Here is a 14,270-nt window from a genome sequence, read left to right as displayed (position 1 = left end):
AATGTTTGTTGAACTGTTTAAATGCATTAGCATGTTTAATTCAAAAGTTTTATAGATAGAATATACGTTATATCTCCTATTTGTAAATATAATTGAAAATATTTTATTCATGAAACTGTGTTAATATTCTTTATTGGGCTTTGACCTTATTCCCCTATTTGTTGATAACTTTCCAAGTACCCTTAGTTTGGGCGAAGAGTAACGGTTAGGAAGGGAAATTGACATGTTAGGACATGTGTCAAAACTCTCTTTATTTTTTAGCATTGTTTAGATGTTAAAATTTATTTTCCATTAATATTATTTGAGTTTGGAGTTATTTGGATAATAACACTTAGTTTGAAGTGTTAAGTTTAAAAAATTGTTATTGGAAATTTTAGAATTTTTGTTCTACTACTCTAAATAAGAATTTGGTAATTGGTAAATGGTAAATTACAATAGGTTTGTATTGTTTCTACTTTGGGCTTGAGGTGTGAAATGATAGTCATGCCCTTGGAGTGGGTTTTTGGGAGTGATAGTAATTTTAGGAAACAAAATATGTAAAACACCTCGTACTTTTATTATATATATTATCATAATAATTTAAGCTGTTTTATAGGTATGTATTATTTCTATAAAATAATGGGATGACTGAATTACATGTGAGTGAGACAATGAGGTTATTTTAGGAAAAAAAAAATGGACAAACACTTTGTATTTTTATATATAATATATATAATGTGATATTATGTAATAATAATAATAATAATTTTTATTATATTTTATACGTGTTAATATCGTATAGCATTTGTTCATTATTTTTTATTTTTTAATATATTTTTATTTTAAAACACTTTAATAAAATATTTTAATATATTCCCTTTCCCTATTCTCCACATTTCTTAATCCACTATCTCCCCAAGTCCTTTGAATACCCAAATGCATCTAAAATAAATTACAAGTGACATAATAGGCATGATGGTCATCAAATTAGAAGGCGCATGGTGGTTGGAGCTTGAGAGTTGAGAGTTGAGAGACCACCCACCAAGGTTGCTTTTTCCAGAATATCCTCTTTTCAGATCTCTCTCCTTTCCTTCCCCTGAATGCAATTCATCTTTAATTTTGAAGAGCATTCTCGAATCTGGGTGTGGGTAATGGAAGCTTTCACCGCTGAAGATCTGTCCAAGATCGGGGGAATCGCCACCGTTTCGCTTCTCCACTCCTTCATCCCCACCCATTGGCTCCCTTTTTCCATCGTTGGCCGCGCCCAGAAATGGACTCTCTCCAAGACACTTTTCGTCAGTGAGTTGACCAAAATTTTCCCATTTTCTTAGCCTAATGGTTATTTTTCTTTTTGGCAAAAAAAATGAGTCCATTTCTGCGTTCAATCTGTTCAGATAAACTCATTTTATTTTTGAATTGTGGATTTTGAATTTTATCCTGGTAGACGTGGGGGTTAAGCTTTTGCCCTTTGTTTGGTTGGTGAGAGAACCGAAGAAAGGAAAAAAAAAAAACTCACTAAATACGCACAATAGTTGTGTTAATTCTAGTTGTTTGGAATTTTTTCCCCTTTTGGATTCTTCTGTGATAACAACATTTAACAATGTGGTTATGTTTGGGTTGGGGAAGGAAAGTAGTTGCTTTAAAAAAATTTGTTCTGAGATTTGAGATCAATGAAATTAGTAATGGAAAGGAATGTAAAGGATTTGGGAGGAGTTCCATTCAAGTTTGAATTCGAGCCAAAAGTGGCAAAGATCTTGATGGAACCCAATTGCTACATTTATTTCTAAGAAAATATTTTACTTTCTTAAGCAAGGGCATAAGGACAACTCACGCCAACTTAGATTATTTTCGTATGCTTGATATATGTTGTAGCCTTGTAGGCCACATTCTAGTTTACCATGGAATCAGAAGTTCAGAAATAGAGGTCTTGAATTCAAGTTTCTTCTGCTGCCCTTTCACTCAAGCCCCACTCTGATGAGGAAGGCCGAGGAAAATAAAAATAAATTCGATCTTCATAAATTTATCTCCAATAGTTCTCCAATTTTGTTCCCCTTCGATATGGAAAATAGAGAATTTTAAAATGTATATTTGTTTTAACAATTTTCATTATAATTCCTTATCTTTTGTTTCCATGACAAGTCATACAAGAGAATTTGAGTTTCCTTTGTATTTCTTTTTTCTTTCTCTAGTATTTTTCAAGATCCAAATAGAGTATTAAGGATTTGGTGGTTTAAGTTCTAAAGCTTTAGTTTCTTCACATTTTTCCTCTAAAAGAATGGATCATCTGGTCTTGTGAAATTTATATGTCTTCCATGATCTATATAGTTAGGTATTTTCTAGGTATGGCAGTGATTTGAGACTGATGAGAATGTCAAAAGATTTATTGTCCCATTTGGTGCTCATTTGATTCTTTAAACCCCAGCATTCATTTCTTTTGTTTGATTTTTAATGCATAGTTAGTTAAAACAGAAACAAAAATAAAAAGTTTCTTTTCACATGCAAATATATTGCCGGATGGGATGCCTTTTTCTTAACTATGGAGTTGGCCTCAATGTTTATGCTCTAAAACTTTGCAGAAACTAAAATTTAGGCCAAGCATGAGAGTTCGAGTGCTTTTCTGAGTTTCCTGTATAACTGAATGCCCACTTAATTGAATGCTTTGGGTGATATCCACAACCACTGGATGCCTAAGTACATTCATTGATTGACTTGTTCTTACCTCCACCTTAGATTTGCAGTATGAAATATTGGAGTTATTGCTTTATTTTCTTTTCATCCAAGTTCTTATCTCAATCTTTGGATTACCTCAAATTTCCATGGAAATTGAGAGGGAGAGCATTTTTAGCTTTATATGTAAGAGTGGAAAATTGCCATGCACTTATTGGGCCTCTGTTTGGATGCAGTGGTCCAAGTCACTGTCTCATTGAATCTTATGAATGGTACACTTAACACAATTAGGAGCTCCACTACCAAAGACTCTCTCGATCATGATGGTGACTGATGATGGAAAGGAAAGTTTCTTCCATCTCTAAGTAATGGGATTTAGGTCTAATTGGAAATACTAGAGTTAATCAATTTTTGGGGTGACCTCGTGGGGTTGTTAGCTTTGGGCTGTGTAGTTTCTGCTTCAGTAGAGGTATTACTCAATGATTGAGATCGGGATTTGCTCTATGGTGAGTTTGACAAAGCAATCTCAATCAAAAACCTGATTGATTATGGTCAACCTCGCTATTACTTATGTGAGGCTTTGGAAACCAATTCTCTTCTCACTAACTTTGTTCCAAGTGGGTCAGGTGGGCAAATTACCCAATTAACATGATTGAATGAGTATATATGCATATGGTTATGTCTGTATTATTGTTATTATTTTTTATGATTTAAAGAATTCTCATATTGATGAATAAAGTGGTGGGATTTCAAGTGCTAATGCACTGGTTTGCACTTTGCATCTGAATACTCTAAGCACAAGCTGGTTTGGAGCATATGGCTGAGACAATTTGGAGATGATGCACTGCCTTGCATTTGCACCTTGAATCATTTCATTTACAGGGATCATTGAAGGGGTTAAAAGTGGATGGGATATGTCATGCCCTCTTTTTAAGGTCATAGGTGAGTGAAGAAGTTAAAACCTATTAGTTTGAATTATAAAAGATGATCAAAAGAGATGAAGGTTGGATAGGTCAGGAAGGATAGCGGGGTCAAAATTGTTTCTCATGGAGATTAAAGTTATCATGCAATGCCAGTGGTTTAAGGAAGTTGGGAAGAGAGTTCAACTTAATTTGTTTTTTGAGGAAAAGAAATATTGTTTCATATATTAAACAAATAAGAGGTTTAAGAGTGATTGATGATAATCATTGTGACTGGGTAGCATTGCTTTCTGTTGGTCCCTCTTGTGGAATATTTTGAAGTAGGATGCTTCTGTGGTGGAGCGACTTGATATGATTGCTGAAGAGTTGTAGTGTTGATGAATTAGAAAATGGGGTTTATAGTCCTGGTAATGGAACAGTTAGTGTACTATGTGGACAAAATTGTGTTATCTTAGGGCTTTTTGGGAGTTTCCATTTTGTTTTGGAGGTGATTTCAACTGTGTCATATTTGTAGGTAAAGGGGTTTCATTTTACTTGGTGTAACAATCCAAATTAGTTGGCCCCACCTTAGCCATTACTAAATGGAGGAAAATTCTCACCGGCCAGCTATGGGATATAGTTTGGCACTTGATCATATGAAAGTCATGTTGGGGAGCTTGTCTTTGCTAACATACTGAAGGCCCTTTAAATTTGAGAATATTCTTTCAGTGGGGTGCAAGATTTGTGGGGAGTGAAAATCTAATGGGACTCTATTGATTATTTGCAAGGCAAGTCTTATTTTTTTCCAAGTAGCCCAATGTGTTGAAAGAGGCTATACGATGTGTCTTCACAAGGTTCTTCCATCCTAAGACGGATTGGAAAACTACCTCGGCATTCGCCCTGGCCAGATGTTCATGTCTTGTGGGCATCTGAGGGGTGAGGAGTTTGAGTATCTACACCAAGTATGGTCCACACAAGGCCTGGGCAACTGTACTAGGTAGCCATCATGTTATAGCATAGGAAAGAGACCAGGAGACTATGTTTTTGGTACCATGTGGAGATGGAGTTACATGTACTGCTCTATTGGTAATTCTGCTTAGATTGAGACCATTTACAATATGGCCTCTTGTGTGCCTACATAATAGGCATGTGGCTGATATCTATAAGTTTACATGTTTGCACAAAATAGACATCAATGAGGTGGAATAGGGACTATCTGAGAATGGAGGATTTTAAAGAAAACGAGCTGCTAGATAAATTCAAGGAACAGGACTTGATGAATGAAGGAAGGTTCCTTTTGGAGAAGGAGATGGAAGAGTGATGAGCAGTATAGAAGGAAAGGTGTATTAGGCACCTGTTGGGGTTATAGGATATTAGCTAGCTTAAGATTCTTGCACAGCATGGCATATGAAATAGGAAAACTCCTTTTCATCCAGACAGGCTGGTATTTCAGAGATCATCCAGAGTTGATGAAATTTGTTCAGAGTCTCGAGTTTGAGAACTTTCCATGAGAAGTTCCACTTTATGTGAAAGAGCATTGGGAAGTCCGTTGATCAATAATTCGTTGCCCCCTTGCTGTTGCCATCTGGTCAATGATTCCTTGCCCCTTCGGTGGTGTAAGTCTGGTGACTCTGGTCGATATTCACACCCAAAAATCATGCTTTGACAATTTTTGTTGTACTAAAGGGTGGAATGGTTCCATCCCAAGGATGCAGCATAAGTATTGGAAATGGAGCCAGCATAGACTTACCTGCATCCACTAGTCCACTTGTTTTAAAAAGTTGCTAGTTTGGTTCCAAACCTGCTTGACCAAGCTACAGGTTGCAGCCCAATTATCAATTTTAGTTATGTTCACAAATTTTATAATATTTCTAACTGATATGTTATTTATTAGATGGGTAGCCTGGTTGGGTCCCAGTCCATTAATCCTCAACTTCCACAAAGCTGATGAGTTGCCAGCTCTTGAAGGAACTTTAGATTCTTGAGAATATATAAGCATGTATTGAGAGTAGTGACCCTCGTATGGTTAAGAGGGAGAGGGGGAGGGGGAGGGAGAGGGAGGGAGAGGGAGGAAGGGAGGGAGGGGATGGGGAGGGGGAGGGAGGGAGGGAGGGAGGGAGGGAAGGAGAGAGAGACATCTATTGAGAGTAGAGACCCTCATATGGTTTTGTTGGTAGCTTATTGACATTCAAATGTAAACATAGTTCAAAGTCGCGGTATCGGTCATTAACTCGGGAGGTCCTGAGGCACATCGGTCTCGGTATCTCGGATCGGTATTGGGTGATACGCAAAAAAAATTAATTTAAGAGCTCAAAATAATTTTTAAAAATTATGAAAATTATTAAAAAATTAAATACAAATAAGTAGAGTAAAAAAATTAATAAAATAAACTTCTATTATATTAAAATTATTCAAATTATAATAAAAACATACTTTTGGGATGATTTATAATAATATTACAAATCTTTAAAAATATTTTAATTTAATCACTTGATGATAAATGTTCCTTATTGAAGATGAAAATAATAAAAAGTAAATTTTTTTAATAAAAATTTATTTAAATTAAATATTTTGAATTTAAAAAAAAATATTTTCAATTATTAAAAAAATAAAATCATGATTCATCTTTAAAAAAATAAATATAATTTTTATTATAAAATATATTCATTAATTTTAATTTTTATATAAATATTCATTTCGTATTTATTTGATATAAGTCTAATATTTATTATTTATTTTTATCATTATAATTTTTATCAAATTATTTAAATTCCATATCCCCACCAAATACTCATAATCTAATTAAAAAATAAATACATATTATTTAAAACCTAAATCCTCGTCGCAGATACCCATAACCCTCCGATCAAACACCTATCTGTATCAAAGATACCCATTTCATTGGCAAATGGTTGAGATGCATGAAATGGTTCTTGGAAAGCGGTTTGACAGATACCATGAGTTAGGACAGCATGCCTTTGGTGAAAAGCTTGGCCTCTGGGTTGTGGTGCCTCAACAGGTGATTGTAGAAGTGGGTGTTGACATTGCCTACATGATCACCGGAGGCAAATCCTTGCAGAAGTTCCATAACACAGTTTGTCTCGACTGCAAACCCATCAGGACCGTCGATGATAACAGCGGTGCCGAAGTCCGGCGACTTTGCTTCTCATGTCGCTTAGTTCCATCTCCGGCGGGAACTTGGGCGATCCGAACAAGCAGGCGTGCTTCTTCGACCTCGCCAGCGACTCCAAGATGCAGGGTTCTAACTCTGTATTTTTCATTTTTGTGGGTTTTGATCATCTCATCTGATCTTCTCCACAATTTCTACTCCAACTCGGGTATCGGTCTGGTACCAACCATGGTCGAGGCGGATACGACTCGGCCGAGTCGTGCCGATCTTGACCGAGATTTTGAACCATGAATGTAAATGGTGTGTGATATTTTTTTTCTGTTGAGCAGAAGAGAGAGAGAGAGAGACATCTATTGAGAGTAGAGACCCTCGTATGGTTTTGTTGGTAGCGAGAGAGAGAGAGAGAGAGAGCAAATGTAAATGACATTCAAACTATGGTGATTTCTCATCCTTCTGTTTTTATTTGTGTATGAAAGGCTTTCTTTTGGTAATACTATTTTCTTTTTATCAAAGATTTTTTGAATAAGAAACATTGTCATATTTGGCCATGAATTGCATTTGTTTAGAGACATTATAGTAATTGTGTTAAAACTATATAAGGAAATGCATGTTAAATTCATCCAAAATATGCATAACCACCCAGAAAAAAATTTAATATATGCATGAAGTACAAATTCTTCTAATTTCTTAACATATATTGACTTATTTACAGAAAAAGCAAAAGATGCATCAGGACGGGAATGCATTTTAGTGTTTATCAGCAAGCCATTCTCTTAACTGGTTTCCAATAAAACGTTGAAAAAATAAAAGAGAGGTTCTAAGAGGAGATTGATTGTGAGTAGGTGGTGTTTGGCAATTTGTTTGACCCTTGCGGCATGCTGGATTGACTTCCCTGATTTGCTAGGTGTTTGACCAATGAATGTTATTGAGTGGTTGATTGTGACTGACTTCTTAGTGTAGAGAAAGCTATAGGGTTTTCCTTATTGAGATTCTTCTCTTGCCTTGTGATGTGAATTGAAGTAAAAAAAAATCAGATTCTAGAACTCTAACATGTTACAAGTGGAAAAATGAGTTTTGCTAGTGAAATAAATGTGTTGAATCTATTGATATGAAAATCAGCAGAGAGGATAAGCAGAAATGTGTTATGGATGCAGATAAAGATACTAGATCAATTAGCTAGAATCTAAAAATCAAGGTAGTAATCACAATTAGCTTGCAACTAAGTGTTGCTTAATTGAAGGTGAAAGCTAGACATATTTGAGAAATTGAAAATAACAAGCTTCAAATCGAAATTGAGAGGTGTAATGTTAGCCAGGCTAGTTAGGCCTAGTGAATTGATAAGAGTGATTGACTGAGATGTCAGATTGTGTTGAAGTTGGGGGTGGCTCCTCTTGCAGTGTTTGGAGCTGCTACCTATAAGACTCTTGGAGATGGTCGCTTTCTGCTATGCTGATGGCTTTTTGGTTGGTAACTTCCTCTACTGTGTTTTTTGTGGTAGCTCTCTATCATGATTTTCCTTCATTTGTAATGGTTGATTGTTTTAACTGTCTTTTTGGTTCATGATGTATTGACTTGTGTTCTATCTTTTGCATGTAATTTTCCTGGAATGTTTTTGCTTGAATCACTTTTGGCCCCACTATGCCTCCTGGTTTTTATTTTTGATCTCAATGGCACTTGGTACTTCTCTTTACAGTGTGATATGTGGCCAGGACAATTAGCAATTATTCCTGCAGTTATGTGCAGTAATTTTGTTCACTTGAATTTTATAATGGTTAAGTTTTCAGAAGTTCTCTAATTTCCTGGCAGGTGTTCTTCCACATTCCTTTGGTTTCTCTTATTCCAACCACTTTATCCAGCTACAGTTATGTAGTACTTATCAGGTGTCTCCGAAGAGATGCCAATACTAATGTAGTACTTGTCGCTGCCATGGTTGATTATGACTTTCTACATGTTGATGTCACTCTCTGTGGATCAAACCTTTCATCCTATAGTTGCTATCCCCTTCTTTCCTGTTGACCTCTAAAATTTTGTCAGCTTGTATAGTGTGATATTTTCCTACTGCTTGGTCATTTTCTAACCTAAACATCAAGGTTAGATTAGGGGAAAGAGATTGTGTAGGGTGAGATGAGAGATGGGAGAGTGAAAACAAGTTTGGCATATCTTAGATGGTGAAGATTTCATGGTCTTGAGTGCAAGTTTAACATACCTGAGAAATTACAGTGCTGAGTGCAAGAGAAGGAAGAAGTGTGAGGAAGTGGGGGGAGGAGAGTTTGGATAAGAAGGAGAATCTATAGAGAAATTGGATTGGACTAGGTATGGATTAAATAGTTTAAGGGCATAATGAGAAGTGGAAGTAGAAAAACAGTAAGCAATTTAGAAAGCATTGGTTTTATACTAGGCTGTAAGTTTTGGAAATTGCTTGTGCTTCTTTTAATAAAACCTGGCTTGGTCTTGATTAGTTTTGTACCTCAAGGCATATTCTTTTAATTATAACAAATTAACAATTTTTCTGAAAACTAAGGATTCTTTAGTTTTCATTAGAATTTAGAAAATATGATCTTGTTATACAAATGCAGGAAGATGTGTATTAATGACATCAATAGCTAATAAGGTATTAAGTTAATCTTGACTGTCTAGGGCTATACTGTACAATGATCTGCCTTCATCTAGTCCCACTTTCTTGATTAACTCAATTGGCAGTTAAAGAGACCCAAATGCTCCAAGGTGAGTGGTTATGTGGTCTTCAGAAAAAAAAAAAAAAAAAAGTGTCTTCAGAAAGAATACATTTGAGCATCTTGATACCATGCACTACAAGCCAATAGCATGATCTTTCTTATTATTTAAGTCAGGTAACTGATGTTTAAACCACTTGTCTTAATCCCATCATTTCTTTTGTTTGTTTCATTTTATTTTGTATGATTCATAAATTTGTATTCTGTTTTGTCTAGCTGATATACAACTTCCTAACAATTATCCTAATCTTATGAACATTATACTTTAATGTCCTATCAGAAGAAAGAACTAGCTAAATAAGCAAAAGTGAAAGCTCAATGGTTATGTTTTTAGCTTGGAGGTGCCCTTATAGGTTGGATACACAACTGACCTAATCCTTTGCTAAGTTACTTTACCTAGTTCCATAAAATGCATTTTCTTGAATGTGCACCTTTTTAGTATCTCATTGTCCTGCTTCCTGATTAGCATGAGCCAGCTGAAGTGCTTGGCTCATCTAGCTGGCAAAAGCTGATTTAGATATGCCACTTTCCTGAACTGATGTCATGGGTTCAGGTTGACCCATTTCAAACCTAGAGGTTCCAACCTACGAGTTTGCTTGAGATCAAGAGTTTGGTGCAACTAGTCATTGAATGGTCAAGTTCTGGTGATCTAAATCCAATTAAAGTGCAAATGGCTGTGTTTGAGATGGGTTGCCAAGGTTTAATCAATCTCATTCCCATTTCTAGCAATTTTTTAATTATATTTTAATTATGTTGGTCTGCTAAGTTGGTTTGGGTTATAAATCAATCAGGTTCTGATGTGAAATGTGCAGTCCAATTATCAATTAATAACTAATCTCATAACCTAAATCCACCTCAATTGTAAATGGACAGGGTTTGCATTATGCTCCTAAGCTTTGATCAATCTCAGATCCACCCCATTAAAATTTACATTTTTAAGGCAACCAGGCTGTTATAAATAGGCAAGTTTTCAATGGAGGTTTTTCAACCTGACTATAAACAAGTCTGGTTGTTTCAGCCTGACTTCCTGATGGTTGCCTGCTTTCTGAAAACCAACCTGATAAGTTTTTATTTTTTTATTTGTATGTTATTTTTAAATTTTGTTACATGTTGTCCTCATTGAAACTGGTCTGGTTTGAACACAACTTTTGACCTTGCTGAGTGGTAGCTCTTTATCTGGCTGATGATCCAGCATATGTCATCCAGAATTTGACTACTATAAATATTTGGTTATTTTGATAAAGTTACTTTAATTTTACATGTAGAACTTGGAAATTACATCTAGATTCTTGTCATAAAATGATTCATTGTAAACTTTCAACTGCTCAATCTTGATATGAAAATCCGCCAGGGAATTCTGCTAAGAATAGTGCTTGTTGTTTACAATCTTTTTAACGGCTATTTATTTATTTATTTATTTTTATGCAGCTGCATTTGGAGCCATTTTGCATGTGATATCCACTTCGCTTCTTGGTGTAACAGCAATCACCATGGCAAACAGTATTGCTGGGGAGGAAACAGTCCATAAACTTGCTTCACTGTTGCTCGTAATTCTTGGTGGTAGTTATATTTTGTTGTTTTTGGCTGGAAAAGGTGGTCACAGTCATTCACACAACCAACCAATGGAGAAAATGGCTGTTGCTGGACTTGTTCTTGTTCCAGCCTTGTCCCCTTGTGCAACTACACTTCCAGTGTTTCTTGCAGTTGGGAATTCTTCCTCCATGATGGTGCTTGCTATTATAGTGCTGCTTTTCAGGTATTGATAGCATGAATATTGGAATCTAACGCATTTTTATTTCCTTGATTCACTTGTTTCTTGACACTTCTTCTAGCAAACATAGAACAGAGCATCTGTGCTCACTGTATTCCATTATTGCAATGTGCTTGCTGACTGGATGATTGAGCCCCATCCAAAGTTGGACCTAACCCTAAGAAAGGTTAGTTTGGGTTGAGAAATCCTGATAACTAAGGTGGAGCTGGACTTCAATTGAGGCCTCAAACAACCTCATCTAACACAAACCTGACCTGACTTGTACATGTCATTATTTTGCATATGTTGCATGCAATTTGATTGTGTCCATACATGTAAGATGATTATTACATTGTGAATTACCCATCTATCAAAAAAAAAAAAGAAATTACATTGTGAACTACCCATAACATGTGATGCTTTAGGAGTTATGAATATGATAAGAAATCCTTGTTCTAATTACTTTCAATTTGGTATTATATTTCTATTTGTAAGAACTGTATAGAAATTTTAAGTATTTAATATTGGATATTTGCTGAAAATTTCGTCTCATTCTTCGAAGTTTCATTGATGATTATCTTGTAAAATAAGCTCCCAAGGTGTGGTTGAGGGGCAATGGACTGAAGGTATTAAGAAAAGTAAAATGTATTAGTTGTAACCTGAGCATCCCAATGTAGTAGCCAAATCTAAGGTGAGCTAGGGTTTAAAATCTTCAGGCTGAGTTTATGTTGGGTCATGTTTGGCTCTTTTGGCCTTTAACCAAACAGTGCCTGAGTTGCAGTCGTAATCAGCTGGTGCATGTACTATGGGCTAGTGTTAATGGCAGTCATCGAAGTTAAGAGAGGTGGGAAATTAAAGAAAACCTGTGAAGAATTTAATAGAAATATAGTTATAGCCTTCATTTGAATTGGTTGCAAGGGAATATGGGGCAAATTGAATAGCAAGAAAGTGTTCAGAACAACAACATTCTGCCCTCTAAATAGGTAGGTCATAGAAGGGTCATTAGGTTGGTAGGTTAATACAATTGTTAAAACTTCAGTTATTTATTTGTGAGGACTTCAATCTTTGATTTATTTATTTTTTTCTACTGAGTTTCTTGAAAATTTCTACTTTGAAGTCTATATCCATGAAAGGTATGCGAAGCTGAAAACATTACCTAATTATGCAAATTCTGGCTGGGGAGTCTATATATTATGCGCTCTTTGGTTGAATCACAACAACATTAATTTTTACCCTGGGGTCCTGGTAGTTTTTGTATAAAACAACATTGGATCATTCCTGAAACATAAGCTAAAATTGGATCGTCATTATCTAAACAAGTCTAGGGCATGTCATTGGGCGGTGATTCTGTAATTAAACCTTCATGAAATTTAAATTTTCTAGTTCTATCTGCATAATCATTTAGTAAACATTTCAATCATGTCCAAAGCTTCCTAGGATTGTGGGAAAAGGCATAAAAAGAAGTCGGTTTGGGGCTAATGTTTTTATCTATTGCTGGTAGAAAGAAACAGAAGAAAAGAAATAATCAACCAATTTGTGGTGATGCTTATGATGGAACTTGACCTAGTTTTGCCTCAACATTTTGCTGGCCGGGTTTCCTGCGTTTCCTGGTTTAGCAGACAGCAGCATTGGGGCCATTGCCATATGTGGATATACTATAAGTAGCTTGTGGTTTGAGTTTGCTTCCTTTGCTGTATAACTTGACATTGAGTAATGTTGGATATTGCAGCACCATTACTGTGATGACCTCACTGGTGGCTCTCTCATTCTACGGTGCCAGCCAGCTCAAGTTTCACTGGGTGGAGCGGTACGACAAGCTTCTTGTGGGTTCAGTGCTATGTTTGGTAGGAGTCCTGACCCTTATTTTCCACGATCATGATCATGATGGACATGGAAGCTCCACTGCTGGGCAGTTGAATAGGAAACTGATTGTTCTTTGAGGATTCTTGTTAACTCAGCAGGATGTGTTTTGGGAAAGTTAACAGTTAGGGTATATATCTATATGATGGTGCTAAAAGAGAATGAAAATGTAAAACTGGTGTTCCTTGTGCCATTAAGGGATGTTTCGATCTCAATTGTACTTGCAGATTCATATGACAATCCTTACTGTATTCGTTTCTGACACTCTTTCCTTCGATCTACCACTCGCTACTTTTATTATCCATCAGGAAGCGGAAAATCCATGATGTTTTTCGTTTCCCAGTCATGTTGATAGAATATATGCTACTTGGTTGCACTTCTAGTTTCCTATTCTTGTTTTGAAAGCTAAAAATTTAGAAATGTTTTTGAGAAATGTTTTTTAGTAAATTTAATCAGAATATTAAAAAATTAAGTGTTTGTTTAGATACATTTTTAATTTGTTTATTTTTGAAATAAAAAATAGTTATAACTTTTTTTTTTATAAATTACAAAATTCTTATTTACATCGATAAAATAATGATTCTAAAAATTGAGGTATCAAATTTTAAAATTTTTGAAAGAGAATTCTAAAGATACAAAACAAATTTATGCTTTTTTTTTTTTAATTATTAAAAATGTTTTATTTTTATGCATAAAGAAAGTGTATCCAATTGGACATTAAGAGGGCGTTTATTTTTGTTTATTTTTTTTTTTAACTTTTTGTAGTTTTTTGTTGAAAGTAATTTGCTTTTAGATTTTAGGTCGTTTGTTTTTTTAATTTTTTCCTAACTTATTATAAGTTTTTTATTAAATAGGAAAAATCAAAATATTTTATTTTTTCTAAATAGAAAAAATAATGTGATGTTTTTTTCTTTATTTTTTAATGTTTAATATAAATAAAATATTACAAAAACAAACAATATAATATTTAACACTATTAAACATTATATTTAGAATTAAGTAAAAAAAAGCAAACACCTCCTACTTGTTTGTTTGAATACATTTCTATTTTTCTATTTTTAAAATCATAATTAAAAATAGAAAATAGTAGTTACTCTTCTATAAATATAAAAATTCTTAGAGACTTGCATTAAAAGACAATGATTTTTATTTTTTATATTTTTTTAAAATTGAGGTATTAAAAAAAAATTTCTACCTTGAATTTTAAATTTTTTAAAAGTAATTTTTAAGAAGGTAAACATTTTTTTTTTTTT

General features: G+C 34.6%; 1 protein-coding gene across 1 annotated transcript; it reads left to right on the top strand.

Annotated features, from left to right (window-relative positions):
• Positions 1 to 942: 942 nt before the first annotated feature.
• Positions 943 to 13,319, top strand: LOC117916815. Its single transcript, XM_034832995.1, has 3 exons — positions 943 to 1,278; positions 10,836 to 11,163; positions 12,887 to 13,319. The coding sequence occupies exons 1-3, from the start codon at positions 1,080 to 1,082 to the stop codon at positions 13,095 to 13,097; spliced, it is 738 nt and encodes a 245-aa protein (XP_034688886.1). The 5' UTR covers positions 943 to 1,079; the 3' UTR covers positions 13,098 to 13,319.
• The last annotated feature ends 951 nt before the right edge of the window (positions 13,320 to 14,270 follow it).

This window comes from Vitis riparia, chromosome 6 (assembly GCF_004353265.1).
Source record: "Vitis riparia cultivar Riparia Gloire de Montpellier isolate 1030 chromosome 6, EGFV_Vit.rip_1.0, whole genome shotgun sequence".
Classification (NCBI taxonomy): Eukaryota; Viridiplantae; Streptophyta; class Magnoliopsida; order Vitales; family Vitaceae; genus Vitis; species Vitis riparia.
This window is presented reverse-complemented; position numbering and strand designations above follow the sequence as displayed.